Source organism: Haemorhous mexicanus, chromosome 16 (assembly GCF_027477595.1).
Source record: "Haemorhous mexicanus isolate bHaeMex1 chromosome 16, bHaeMex1.pri, whole genome shotgun sequence".
Lineage (NCBI taxonomy): Eukaryota > Metazoa > Chordata > Aves > Passeriformes > Fringillidae > Haemorhous > Haemorhous mexicanus.
The window spans coordinates 1,173,519-1,187,008 of NC_082356.1; the positions used below are offsets into that span (position 1 = coordinate 1,173,519).

The 13,490-nt window shown below is 58.9% G+C and overlaps 1 protein-coding gene and 1 long non-coding RNA gene across 2 annotated transcripts; one reads left to right on the forward strand and one right to left on the reverse strand.

The window, feature by feature from the left end:
* Nucleotides 1–1,123: 1,123 nt before the first annotated feature.
* Nucleotides 1,124–3,590, forward strand: LOC132335058 (serine/threonine-protein kinase pim-1-like). Its single transcript, XM_059861176.1, is given in 6 exon segments — nucleotides 1,124–1,187; nucleotides 1,190–1,686; nucleotides 1,801–1,851; nucleotides 2,056–2,422; nucleotides 3,049–3,228; nucleotides 3,484–3,590. Coding segments are annotated over 6 exon segments (1,266 nt in total).
* Nucleotides 3,591–8,845: 5,255 nt separating this feature from the next.
* LOC132334701 (uncharacterized) lies at nucleotides 8,846–9,684 on the reverse strand. Its single transcript, XR_009488441.1, has 2 exons — nucleotides 9,461–9,684; nucleotides 8,846–9,170 (listed from the first exon to the last, which is right to left on the reverse strand). It is a non-coding gene; the product is annotated as an uncharacterized LOC132334701 (long non-coding RNA).
* Nucleotides 9,685–13,490: the final 3,806 nt, after the last annotated feature.

Here is a 13,490-nt window from a genome sequence, read left to right on the forward strand (position 1 = left end):
AAGCATCTGAACTGAACACTGAAACAAACTCCCTCTGTCAGCCCATTTTCATCTTCTAGATCACTTTCAGTATGTCCATGGGCATGTTGGAACGATTATCCCACAGCTCTCCATTTCTGGCTGCAGGCTCTGGAGGTTCTTACTCTGCATTCAGTCAGGTTTGCATTCCCTAACAATTCCTGGTAGCCCATCATGTTTTCAAAGGGTAGAACAGTAACATTGAAAACCTCACCAATGGCATAACTGCCCAGCCCACAAGGAGAAGAAAGAAGAAGCTGTCAAGTTCTTCAAATATTTGTCCTGCTTTGCTGCAAGAGTCGTGCTGCACGCACAGTGTGGAAAGCCAAGAGGAGCTGCAGTTGGTGGCACATCTTGTGACAGAAGCTGCACCTCGTTCTCCAGGAAAGATTCTTGGAAAGAGCAAAGAGGACTGAGGAGCAGATGATGGGAAAACTGAAAGAGCTTGTAAGAAATTCAAAGAAAACAGAAAGAAACCATCTGAGATGTTTTACTCGATTTCTTTTTATGCTCCCCTTTTCCATCTTGCACTACTTCTCCATCCATTAATTCCAAATGGATCTCACTTCTAAGATCAATGACTTGGCAAGTTGTAGACACTGTCAAATACCATGAGCTACACACAGTTTGCCTTCCCCTGGTTTTCTTTGGAAAGCAATGCTGGAGAGGTAAGTGCAGTGCGTGGGTCACGTACAAATTCAGCATTCAGGGAATGCGCTCCGATAGTGTTTGACCTTCAGCAGGGACAATGCACAGCAGGGACTGAGGGGATTCCTGTGCCGCTGGGCAGGAGTGCAGACTCTGGGTCTTGGCTGAACACGGCCAAGTTCCCGTGTTTGGACAGGCTCAGGGGCTGCCCCCGGGGAGCGCGGGGCTCGGCGCGGGGGCGAGTGGGCAACGGGCAAACGGACACGGGGACAAACGGCCCCGGCGCTTCAGTTGCAGCGGCAGCAGCAGCAGCGAAAGCAGCAGTGAAAGCAGCGACTTTGCCGAGCCCCTCTTGCTTGTCCTCTCCCGCAGTCCCGCTTGTCCCGCAGTCCCGCTTGTCTCTCCCTGTCCCGGTCTCCCTTTCCCGAGGTCCCCTCCTCGCCCAGTCTCTCTCCCCATGCCCGGTCGGGCCATGCACCCAGGCCGCCCCCGGCCCCGGGTGGGGCTGTCCCGTCCCCGGCCCCAGCGTCCCGCCGCGGTCTCGCCTCCGCCCGGCTCTGGCCGTACTGGCGGTGGCGCTGCTGGGCGGGCATCCGTGCCTGGGGCTGGGGTGGCATCGCCTCCCTTTGGCTCCGCCTGGCCCGAGCCTGGCCCCGGCCCCGGCCCCGGCCCCGGCCCTGGCCCCTCCCGGGCCCCGCGGAGGGCACAGGCGGTGCGGCCGCACCCGCCGCCTCCGCTGCCGCTTGCCCGGCCGAAACTCTGCCGCTCGTCAGCGCGGCCGCCGGCCCCGAGCCGCCGCTGTCCCACTGCAGGGAGCGAACGCCTGGGGATGGCCGGCCTGAGGCGCTTGAGGGGCGCTCGGAGGCCGTTGCCGGCCCCGGGCCGAGCGCTGACAGCCGCGTCCCGCCGGCAGGGAAGGTGCAGCAGGGCCTGAAGGAGCAGTACCGGCTGGGCTCGCTGCTGGGGCGCGGCGGCTTCGGCAGTGTCTTCGCGGCCACGCGGCTCTCGGACAGCGCCCAGGTGAGCGGCAGGCGCAGGAGGAGGAGGAGGAGAGGGCGGAGGAGGAGGAGGGCGGAGGATGGGGCTGAGCAAGGCGGGCGGCGAACTCAGCCCGCTGCTGCCCTTGGCTTGCAGGTGGCCATCCAAAGGGTGCCCCGGAAGCGCGTCCGGCACTGGGGCGAGCTGGTGAGTGAGCGGGGCCAGCGGGAGCAGCCGGGCCGTGCCGGGCGGGGATGAGCCGAGGCCCGACAGGGTGGAAGCTTCCAGGACGCGTCGAGGGAGCACGGGCATGGGGCCAGCGCAGGGCACAGAGCATCCCAGGCTGGCTGAGGGCTTCCTGAGCCCCGGCACGGCATCAGCCCCACTGACGGCATCGTGCTCCTCCCGCAGCCCGACGGCACCAGCGCACCCCTGGAGATCGTGCTGCTGGCCAAGGTGTCCACTGGCTTCCCTGGTGTGGTCCAGCTGCTGGAGTGGCTTGAGCTCCCCAACGACGTCTTGATGGTGCTGGAGCGCCCGGAGCGGTGTCAGGACCTGCAGCATTTCATTTGGGTACAGGGGTTCCTGCCCAAGGAGGTGGCGCGGGAGCTGTTCCGCCAGGTGCTGGAGGCCGTGCAGCACTGCACCAGCTGTAGGGTCCTGCACAGGGACATCAAACCAGAGAACATCCTGGTTGACCTGGACACCAGACAGGCCAAATGGATTGACTTTGGCTGTGGCACCTACCTGCAGGACACAGCCTACACTCACTTTGCAGGTGAGCCCACACAGGGTGTGCTCCTGGTCCCAGCACCTCATGGCCCAACATCTCACAGCCCAAGCTGGGTGTGGCAGTGGGGATTCTCCCTTCTACAGCCCTTCATGACACTGAGACTTCAGCCAAGTTGCTTTTGAGCAGGGCTGGGTGTGGAGCCAGCTTCCAGCCCTGCAGGCAGCCTTTGCCCACCACTCTGCCCAGGACTGGGGCTGGGGCAGCCAGCCCAGCAAAACCACCCTTGGGTGGGGGTAGCAGAGAGGGGGGGTCGGAACCACTGCCCCAGCCAGTTAGGTGTGCAGGTGAGAAAGGGCTTGGACTGCTCCACTCGCCTGCTTTGTTGTGGGTTCATAATGTTTTTTGGAGCAATGCAGGCAGGGAGGATGCAGGCATGGTTTTTCCCCCAGCACTGAGTGGTTTCTCCCTTGTTATGGTGCGGCCTTGCCAGGGCTTCCACTGCCCTCTTCCAACCCCAGTGGCTTCTTTTCCAACCCCAAGTCGTTACACAAGTCCCAGGTGCTGGTGAGAGGGCAGTGTGTCACACCCCATGTGCCACTGGAGCAGGGATGCTGGGGCCAGGCTCTGGGAGCAGCAGCATCCCCCTGATGAACTCCATCTGTATTCCATAGGAACACGGTCATACAGCCCCCCGGAATGGACCCACTTTGGCTGGTACTATGGCAGGCCAGCTACCATCTGGTCCCTGGGCATCCTGCTGCACCAGATGGTCTGTGCGGAGCACCCTTTCTGGAGGGGCCAAAACATCAGCTGGGACCATCAGCTCTCGCTGCCACAAGGGCTCTCTCAAGGTGGATCCTCATCTCTGGGCAGGGGGGAATACCGGTGCTGGGAGACAGCAGCGGGCTTTTGAGCATCCTGCTCTGGCAGCTGCTGAGGAGGTGGCACATGTCCTGCTCCCCTGCTCTCCTCCAAACCAGGGAATGGATGGGAAAGCTTAGGCCCAGCTCTGAGCACATCCAGCATGGCCTGGGCACGGGAATAGTGGGGCAAAGCCAACAGGAGCCTTCTCCAACTGACCAGCGGTTTTTGGTTTCTCTGCCCAGAGTGCCAAGATCTGATCAGGCGGTGTTTATCCATGCTGGACTTGGAAAGGCCCTCATTAGAAGAGCTGCTCTGTCATCCTTGGATGCAGGATATTCATCTGCCCTAGAAGAAGAGAGAGAGCCACAGGCACACTGTGATGCAGGGCCCTGGTAAGTTACAGCTCCACACATGCCTTGGCAGTCAGAAGCAAAGGAAGCCAGAATTTTTTGTCCTGCCCGTGTCACTGCCCAGGGCTCATCAGATGGGAACACACAGCCCTTGTGCTGGAGCTGAGCTGCTCTGCCCAGCACTGGTGGCCACCATCTGAGCTGGTTTTGCTTGTCCTGGTTCCCTGACAGCTGGGGCCTTGGGCAGAACCTGAGAGCCTGGTCTCACCCCAGGGAAGGAGAAGGAGCCCCTGGAGAAGCTGTACCAGGTGGGACTGCTGCTGCTGGAGACAGTGAGGATGACATCAAGGATGGCAACCTCTTCCTGGACCTGGCCACTGGCCAGCTGAAGATGATGGACTTTGATTGTGGCACCTTCTTCAAAGCCAGGCTCCACAGCAAATTTGCAGATGAGTCCACACCCAGGGGGATGCTCCCAGATTTGGGCATTGCACAGCGTGGCAGGGAACCAAAGGTTCCCCCTTTGCTGGGGCAGATGCAGCTGATCCTTCAGTCGCCTGCCCAGCTGGTTTTGGCAGGGCTGGGGGGATGGGCTGGGCTGGGTACGAAATGGGAGTGGGCTCCTGGCCCTGCCAACAGCCCCCAGCCCCCACTGTGCCCCGGGCTGGGGCAGCCAGCCCGACACAAACAAACCCCATGGTGGGAGCAGAGGTGGGACTCCAGAACCTGTGCTGAGGCTGCTTTGCTGTGCAGGCAAGGAAGGGCTTGGGCTGCTCCACTGCCCTTGTTTGCTTTGGGATCAGCGTTATTGTGGGGGGCAGTGCAGGGGGGAAGGGAGAAAGCCTGGGCTTCCCTCAACCGTGTGTGGGTTTTTCCTTGCATGCAGGGGGTGGGCCTTCCTCAAGGCCCTGGCAGAGATAAGATTTTTTTACCTTTTTTCTTGTTTCCCCTTTTTGTCTGTAATCTATTTTCAATAATTTGTTGTTTGTTTTTCTAGATGAAGCCTTATAGGTTGGGTCCAGTCTGGATCAGGAAGTTCTTGGGACCAGCTGCAGTGTGGATGGGCCGTGCCCTTGGAGAAGGCTGAGGACATCGTTTGGGACCAGCTTTTCTTCCAGCAGGGGAGGGCGTGAGGTGGGTCCCTGTCTGCCTGGCATGGTGGGATCAGAGCTTCTGGGAGATGGCAGCGAGCACAGGAGCCTCCTGCTCTGGGCAGCTGCTGAGGAGGTGGATGTGCCCTGGCTGGCTGCAGGCTGGGCACACGTCCTGCCCTCCTGCCCTGCTGCCAAAAGCAGCAGTGATGGGCAGCTCTGGGCACCGCTCTGAGCATGGCCAGCATGGCCTGGGCACCATGGGCGGCTGGGACAAGGGCACAGGAGCCTTCAGCTGATGGGCGGTTTCTGCTTTCTCTCCTTGCAGCCGGGCTCTGCAGGTGCTGACTGCATGACTGATAAAATTATATCATCCCATTGGGAGAAGCTCCACCCAGGGGATGGAGCCTAGCATTTCTTTCCTGGATGTAATCTGACAGTTGGAACACCACAGCACCTTTCCCACTGGATTCCCAGAGGAAGACCAGACCAATCCACACCACCACTGGATCTTCAAAGGAAAACTCCACCCTTCTACAGGATCACTGTTTTAACAGAACCTCACCTGTCTCTCCAGGAGAACTGCAGCCACCATTTAATGGGATTACTACCAACACCCTGACACACAGGGAGTCAGACCATATTCTGACTCTGCCAGTGTTGTTTTGTATTACTGCATTGTTTTTTTGGGTTTTTTTTTCCTTCCTACTAAAGAAGTTATTCCTTGTCCCATATCTTTGCCTTAGAGCCCCTTAATTTCAAACTTATAACAATTCAAAGGGAGGGGGTTCACATTTTCCATTTCAGGGGAGGCTCCTGCCTTCCTTAGCAGACACCTGTCTTTTCAAACCCAGACAAACATAAATATCCTTGTTGGCAGTGTTTGATTGGCCAATAAATCCTTAAAAAGGTCTTGTAACTAGGAGTCTTGTGACCTTCTGAGCCTTGCAGTGGAGATGTGAGCCAAACTCATCCTTCCTGTCTATGTAGAAGAAAAAGAAATTGCAACAGCTAAAAAATTCAGAGGTCTGGTCTCTAACTCGTTCCAAACTCCTTCAAGTCCCCTGAAGTGTGATTTAGCTACAAATAAATGACAAGGACTCTTATTGCTGGCTCTTTGACTCCAAACCAGCTGCTTCAGAAACTTTCACATAACCCTGTGTAGTTAGGTGCCAGAAATGTATCACTTTAAGAAACTTTCCCAACTGACTTGAATAGAGGTTTGTTTGTAGGGTATTTGAGGGGAAACCCTCCCAGCAGAGGTTTGGGCTTTGGGCTAGCTGTGTCCCTGCTGGCTGTGAAGGATACCATCAGCTGCAGGGGTTTCTGGGCTAAAAATATAATTGAGTCGTGTTGAATTGCTCTTTTTGGCCTATAAAAGCTGGATCCACTTTCAGGGCAAATTTGGAAACCTCATCTCTGGGTGAATGGATGACCTAGGATTTTCCCAATTGCTGGGAACGGTTCCCCAGGTCCTTGGTGTAAAATGCTGCTCCCCAGCAAGTGCCGATCTGCAAGATGATAAACAATTTAGGCAATTGGTAATGATTCTTTCTAAATAACTCTCTCTCTCTCTTATAGTACTTATTTAGGTGCACTATCTTGCTTGTTTTTGCTTGTCACAAAAACCGAGCGCACATTTTTATTGAATGTATCATCTTACACTGTGGTTCCTTCTTATTGACAGTAAAATAAGAACATTATTTCCAGTGGTGTGTCCATTAAATCACCTCTGTTAATTGTCAGAACACCAGGAGGCCCCTGAGGAGCCAGGGCGGTGGGAAGCCCTGAGCAATTGGGTGTCAGAGGCCACAAGCAGCCCCCAGGCAGCCGCCTTGTCCCTGGCACCCGGCTGCTCTGGCGCTTCCCCAGAGCATCTCCCAGGCCTGCGGCAGAAGCCCTTGAGGCTGGGCCTCAGCAGGAGGGTGGGGGCACCCCCGAGGTGCCCAGGCTGGGCTGGCTGGGGACAGGGAGGGCAAAGCTCCCCTGCTGGGGCATGGGATGAGGTAGTGGGAAGTCAGAGAACCTGAGGTTTTACCCCCCAAATGTTCTGTCTTTGCCCTAACATTTCCCTCAGGTTTTGTCACAAAATGATCACTATGTGTCCTCTAGAAATTACTCAGACTTCTCCTCAAAAGTAATTTTGTCCCCTAGAGATGACCTCAAATCTTCCTGCTGAAATGTCCACCCACTACATGTACTCGACAGATGACCTCCAATTTCATTATTCTCACAGTCCAGTGATTACCTCAACTTGAAAGCCCAAATGTTCATTGCGTGCCCTACAGGTGACACCAGGCAATTCCAGCATTCCTGTGCTGTGAAGTTCTCTTGCTCTAAGCTACTGCAGCTTTACCCCTCTCAAAGTGAAACACTCCCTAGTCCTGAGACAACACTGCCCCATCCTCCTCGGTGGGTATGAGCACAGGGCAGCCCAAGGGCAGCTCCCCCACGGCTTCTGGAAGGCCGCCCGGCGCCTGGCCCCGAGGGGCGGCCACAGCGGGTTGGAGTTCCCGCCCGCGGCTGAGGGGACCGGCGGGGCGGGGCCGCCCGCGCCTGGGCGGGAAACGCTCCCTGCGGCGGGGAGCGGGCGGCCGCGGCGCAGCGGGGACCGGCCCGGCCCTGCCGTGTCCCTCAGGGCGAGCCCACGTCCCCTCAGCGGCCCTGGCGTCTCTTCAGCGAGCGGCATGTGTGCTCGGCGACACGTGGCGTGCCTGTGTCCCCTTCAAGGAACGCTCGGGTTCCCTCAGGAACACCGACGTTGTACGCTGAGGGACACAACAGACACCCGCCTCCCCTCAGGGACTCTCATGTGCCCTCAGTGGCATGCTGGGCATCTGCATGCCATTCAGAGACCTTCATGACACCTCGGCCACACATGGGGCATCTGCCTTCCCTTCAGTGACACATAAGGCACCTGCAACCTGCTGGGGAAGCCTCAAGTCTGCTCAGTGACCCATGTGTGCCCTCAGCACTGGGACACCCACCTTTCCCTCAGTGACCCTCACGTCCCGCCAGCAAATCAAGAGGCAGCAACCATCCTGTAGGTGACTCAGAGCAAGTGCAGTGGGTCATGGTGGCCAGGGCCCAGCAGCAGGCAGAAAGCCATCAGAGCTGGGGGAAAGGCTCTGCTCTGCTTACAGCGTGGGCTGAGGGCCGGGAGAGCTCCATTTCCCCCTTTGAGATGTTGGAGATAGGGCCTTTCCCCCTTCTTATAGGGCTGCCCCTCTCTGCAGGCAGCCAAAGGAGCACGATGGCAAAAGGCCAAGCACAGCAAAGCAAAGAGCCAGCCCTGCACACACAGGGAGGTGGCCCAGTGCAAAGCCAGTGTGGCACCCTGAAGGTGCCACACTACCATGTGTCCCTGCCCTGGGAATGCCAGGAATGCCCTGTCCAGGCCTTTCTGAGGCCCCTCTGGGCTCAACGCTGCTGTTCTTCTGGCTCAACAGCACCTAAAGCTCAGAGCTCAGCCTCCCCCACAGCAACAGGAACAAGACTCAGCAAGCAGGCAGTGGAGCTCAATGCCTAAGGCTGAGGGGCCTGGGGCTCCAGTCTCGAGCACAGGGAGGGCACACGCCCAGCCCCACAACTCCTGGCCCCACAGCCCTGAAAGGCCGGGATCAGGGTTCCATGCCTGATTCCAGGAGGTCCCTCCAACCGCCCACTGAGGAAGCACCAGAGCAGCCGGGTGCCAGGAACAAGGCGGCTGCCAGGGGGCTGCTTGTAGCCTCTGGCACACAATTGCTCACGGCTTCCCAGTGCCCCAGCCCCTCAGGGTCTCCCCCAGCCCGGCCAAACTGCCCGGCAGCAGCGCCGCAGCCCCACAGCAGCTCCAGAGGAGCCCCATCCAGAGGCACCTTGGAGCCCTCAGCAACGCAGTGAGCAGCACACGGGCAGGAGGACACAGATAGCGGTTCCTGCCTGGGAGAGGGCTTGTGGCCATCTCCAGGCACCGCTCTCGCAGGGATCCCCACAGCTCCAACCCCTGCCCAACTGTTCTGCTGGCAGCACAAAGGCTTCAGCAGAACCACCAAAGGCCAAAAGGCTTCGGGCCATTTTTCCTGCAGCACTGCACACCTGGGCAGCTCACTGAGCACAAGCACCCTTTTCCCCTCTTCTTCAATGCCCTGCAGGTCCTGGCAGCAAAAGAAAGATCCTGGGTGTCTGTCTATTATAACACATCCTATATTTATATACTAAAGAAAAACAAAAAGAAGAAAAGAACAGTCTTGAACAAACTGAAAATCTCTGCTGGCTCAGGTGGCCCCAGCAGACAGAGCCTCTGGGCTCATCTCTGTGCAGAGCTCCAGCAGCGCAGGCAGCTGAGCCCCAGCAGACGAAGCCTTGTCCTCCATGGCCCACGGAGCTCACCATGCAGATTCCTGAAGGTGGAATATCGAGGTCTGTCTAATGCCCTGAGGATATGCCAAGTTTGAATTGACAGGCTGCTGACAGAGGGGCTGATGTCATTTGCCATTACTTCCAGGGCTGTAACAGAGAGGAACAGAGCCATGGTCAGATGACACATCTGCAGGGAGCTGAGGAGAGCGCCCTGCCAGGGCCATCCCGGCCCGCGCTAGCCATGGCCAGGATGGAGCAGGGTCCAAGGGGATCAGCCCAAAGAGCAGCCATGAATCCCCCACATGGCCCTTAAATCTCAGTGTGCTCCACCCAGGCCAGCCCTTGTCCGCACAAGGAGCAGAGCCCTCCACAGCCGGGACAGGGCTTGCAGCTTTCCCCTTGCCAGCCCCCGCTGCCAGCCTGCTGCCCTCACTCACCACTGTAGATAAGCTTCAGCTCTTGATACTTCCCCGTCAAGCTCCACCCGGCCATCCCTGGGAACACAGAGCCTGTCACAGCCCCAGCGGCACAGCTCCCTGCCAGCATTGCTGCCGGCACTGTGGCTACACACCCTGCTGGCCCGGCAGGGCTCAGCCCAGCCTTTGCTTCACGCTGCCGCCCCAGGGCACGGCTGAGAGAGGGCGGCAGCAGCGCCGTGGCCAGGCGGGGCTCGATGGCGCCGGGCCCGGGTGGAGCTGCCGTGGCAGCAGGCAGGGCTGGGGCCGAGCTGTGGCGGGCTGGGGAGGGAGCCTGGGCTCGTGGCTCACCAATGAACCTGATGGCCGCCACTCGCAGGGACTCCTGTGGGCTCTGCAGGTAGGGCAGGGCCCGGCGCAGGTGCTCGGCTGCTCTGCCCTCGTCGTCTGCCAGCTGGAGAGAGCGGCAGGAGGGAAGGGTTGGTGAGGGCTCAGCCCCTTGGCCGGGCGCTGCCTGCGTCCAGCCTCGGCCTCCCCTGCCTGCACAGCCCTGAGGCGCGGCCAACAGCTGCTGCTGCCGGGCTCTGGAGGGTGCAGAGGGCAGGCTGCTGCCCGGGGAGCCGTGGTGCCGGCCCGCCCCACAGCTCCACTGGGCCAGGGCTGCATCGGAGCCTGGCTCGGGCCCACAGGAGTTTGGAGAAGAGCCCGCACAGCCTCTGGGTGCAGCAGCGGGCAGGGGCACAGCTGCCAGCCCCGCACTCTGAGCACCGCCCTCAGGGGCCATCTCCAGGCAGAGGCTGGGGCTTGCAGGCTGTCCTTACTAGGCAGTTGGTGAAAATCCAGAGTTTCTCCTTCGTCACCAGTTTTTCTAGATCTTTCCTCTTCAGGAACTTGAGCAAACAATGTAGTGTTTCCTGAGAAGCCTGGAGAGTAGCAGAGACACAGAAATGGCCCCACAGCCCAGGGCGCAGGATTCACGTTCCTGTGCCAAGGCCTGGAGGAGGCTGCAGCCCAGCAGGTGCCATGGCAGGAGGCAGCCGAGCCCCCTGCCAGGGGGACAGCAGCAGCCCACGAGTCCTCACCTGTGCCACATGCCAATTCCCATCATGGCAGTGGAAGAAAAGTGGGAGCAGGCTGTGGCTCACTTGTGTCTTCAGGGCCTTTATTTTCTTTTCCAGTGGAAGAGTCAGCAATGTTTGGAAGAGCAATATGGAGAGCTGCTGCACCTGGCTATTATTCTGAATGAAGAGAAGAAAAGATGACCTCGGCATGGGCTGCAAGGGGCTCAGCTGGGTGCAAGCCTGCAAATCCATTGGGCACCACGTGTCCGGGCAGCACCCAGTGGCTGTGGCTGGGCGCACAGAGCCTTACGTGGTCAAAGAGAGGCGGGAGCGCCTCAGCCAGCTGCAGTGCAATCAGGCTGGGTATTGGCGTGTCCTTGTCCAAGATTATAAAGCTGAGTACCATGACCTTTATCTTAACTATCTCTCCATCTTCATCCCACAGGAGCCTCACAAGTCCTTGAGTCAGGCTCCACATTTTTCTGGTCTGTGTGGATCACAAGTTTATGAAATTCCACCCTGCTGGTGCAGGGCCTAGAGGCCAAATGCCTGTCCCAAAGCACTCGGGCAGCTGAAGGGGAGGTAGGAGAGCTGGGAGCAACTGCCCCAGCACCCAAAGCCCAGCCAAGCCCAAGCGACTGCATTCCCCAGTGCAGCTTCAGCTGCTGCCCCCTTCTCACCATCAAGGGATTGTCAGTGAGCCTGAGGAGGGCCTTGAATGCCAGGAGACGCCTCTCCCTGCACTCGCTCTTCAGGTACCGTGAGAAGATTTGCAAGACTCTGTCAGCATCGCATTCCCTCAAGCCCAGGAACTCAAGGACCTGAAAGGCACAGGGCAGTGACAGGGGACCCGGCCGGCAGGAGCCCAGAACCGCACAGGGCTGGGCCCAGGCAGCAGCACAGGGCGCGGGCACCGTCCCAGGCAGCTGTGGCTCCGAGAGGGCAGAGAGCTGGGAGGCAGCTGAGCGAGGCAGTGCTGGCCATCAGGCTCACCTCCACAAGGAACGCCAGGGCAGGCAGATCCCAGCGTGGCTCCTGTGTGCTGAGCAGCCGGAGCAGGTAACGAAAAATCCGGGAACAGGAGGGTAGGGAGACACAGCACATCTCCCTGGCAGGAGAAAAAGGAACCAAGACTGTGAGCCAGGGGGACAAATGTTTCCCAGGACTTACTCACAGAGGTCTGGTCTTTCCCCAGCATCCTGCAAGTGCACCTGGGATATTTCGGAGGTGGCTCCTTTTGTCCACCCACCTCTCCCAGCCTTTTCCAGTCTGCTTGGCCGTCCCTCAGTGACAAGGCTCTCTGGGCTACAACCAGGGGGACTGTGTGGGGCACCTGGGCACAGAGCACAAATGTCAGAGGCAGTGGGGAGAAGGGGGTCTCACCTGGCCAGCAGACCCACGGCATAGTGGCTGGTGTCAACAGAGAGCAGCGTGTCCCAGCCACACCTGTGTTCCATTGCCACCACCACATCCTCTTGCTGCGTTCGGCAGAGCAGTGACTTCAGAGTCTGCACTGCAAACCTGCGTGCAGAGCAAAGCCCAGGTCACGCTGGCAGCACTGGCTCCTTCACCGGCCACGTGGCAGGGACAAGAGGAGTGGGATGGAGCACCTGTTGGGGCTGGTGGCAAGGCCATGCTCTTCCTGGCATCCCATCCAGAAGGTATCGACCTCCTCTGGCACATCCAGAGTGCTGAAGAACACTTGGAAGAGCAGATGCACAAAGAGGCAGGGGAAATACGCCGTCACCACACATGGGACACAAGGCTCCTGGAGGATCTTCCACATCACCACGGTTGCCTGCAAAGCACAAAGTCCCCCAAGACAGTGCTCAGTGCTGAGGTGTCCGTGTGGCAGGGCCCAAGTGTGGCAGGGAGAGGCCCGGAGAGATGCAGGGGGAGCAACGGGCTTGGTGGGCCTGAAGCTGGGCCAGGTTTCAGGCGAGTGCCAGAGGCAGGGAGATGCAGTGGGGCAAGGAAGATGGAGAGCTGCTGGATAGGCGGCCGTGGGGCCAGCAAAGGCCAGTTGCGGAAACTCACAGCCAGGGCAAAGACACCTGTTTTGTCCCCATCTGAGGTGCACGTGCTGTGCTCTGGCCAGCTCCCCAGCACATCCAGGAGTACCAGCTGTGCCAGCTCCGCAGTCCTGGGCGAGCCCATGATAGTCTTCCACATGGCCATGGAAGCTCTATGGGGTTAAAGCTCTGTCTCAGGGGGGTCTCAGACAAAGCATTAGGGCCTGGGCGTCTCTAGGGGCCCAGGTGGACCGCTGGCTCTGCCTCTGCCCACTGGCCCTTGCCAGCAGCACTCAGGCTCAGGGGCTGACACGCCAGGGCTGGCAAAGGGAGCAGCCAGAGGGCCCTGGAACTCTCTGTTGGTCAGACACCTGCAACAGGCTGTACAGGCTGATGGGCTGGGGAGCCCTGAGCCCTCTGGGCAGGTGGGCCCCATACCTGTCACAGGATGGGGACACACGCAGGAGCGTCATTACTGCATCATTTGGCTGTGCTTCGGTGAGATCCAGCAGGGGCTTGTCCAGCCTGTGCTCCACAGAATCATTTGCCATGATCCGCTGGTGGATGTACCTGACCAGGGCGGGCACCTGGAGAAGGCACAGGGAGACTTGGAAAGTTGCCAGAGGGAGGAATGTCCCCAGCTTCTCCAGAGAAGTGCTGCCCTTCCCAACACACTGCCATGTGGCCTCAAAGGTTTCCAGTGACCAGCAGGCGTGGCTTGGGAGGCCAAGCAATTCCTGGGAGGATCAAACCCTGGCCACAGGCTGCTTACTTGTTTTGGATTGTAAAAAACTTCCTCTACAAGCATACACAGGAGGGCAGCACTGGTCTCATGTTTGAGGACCTCTGAATGTGCTCTAAGGCCCGTGCCCATAGCCCTGGTCTCTTCCTGCTGAATGCCCTTGATGAATTTGCAGATGAACTGTAGGAGAAGGTCAAGAAGCCAGGGGTGTTCCATGGAATGCTGCACACACGGTG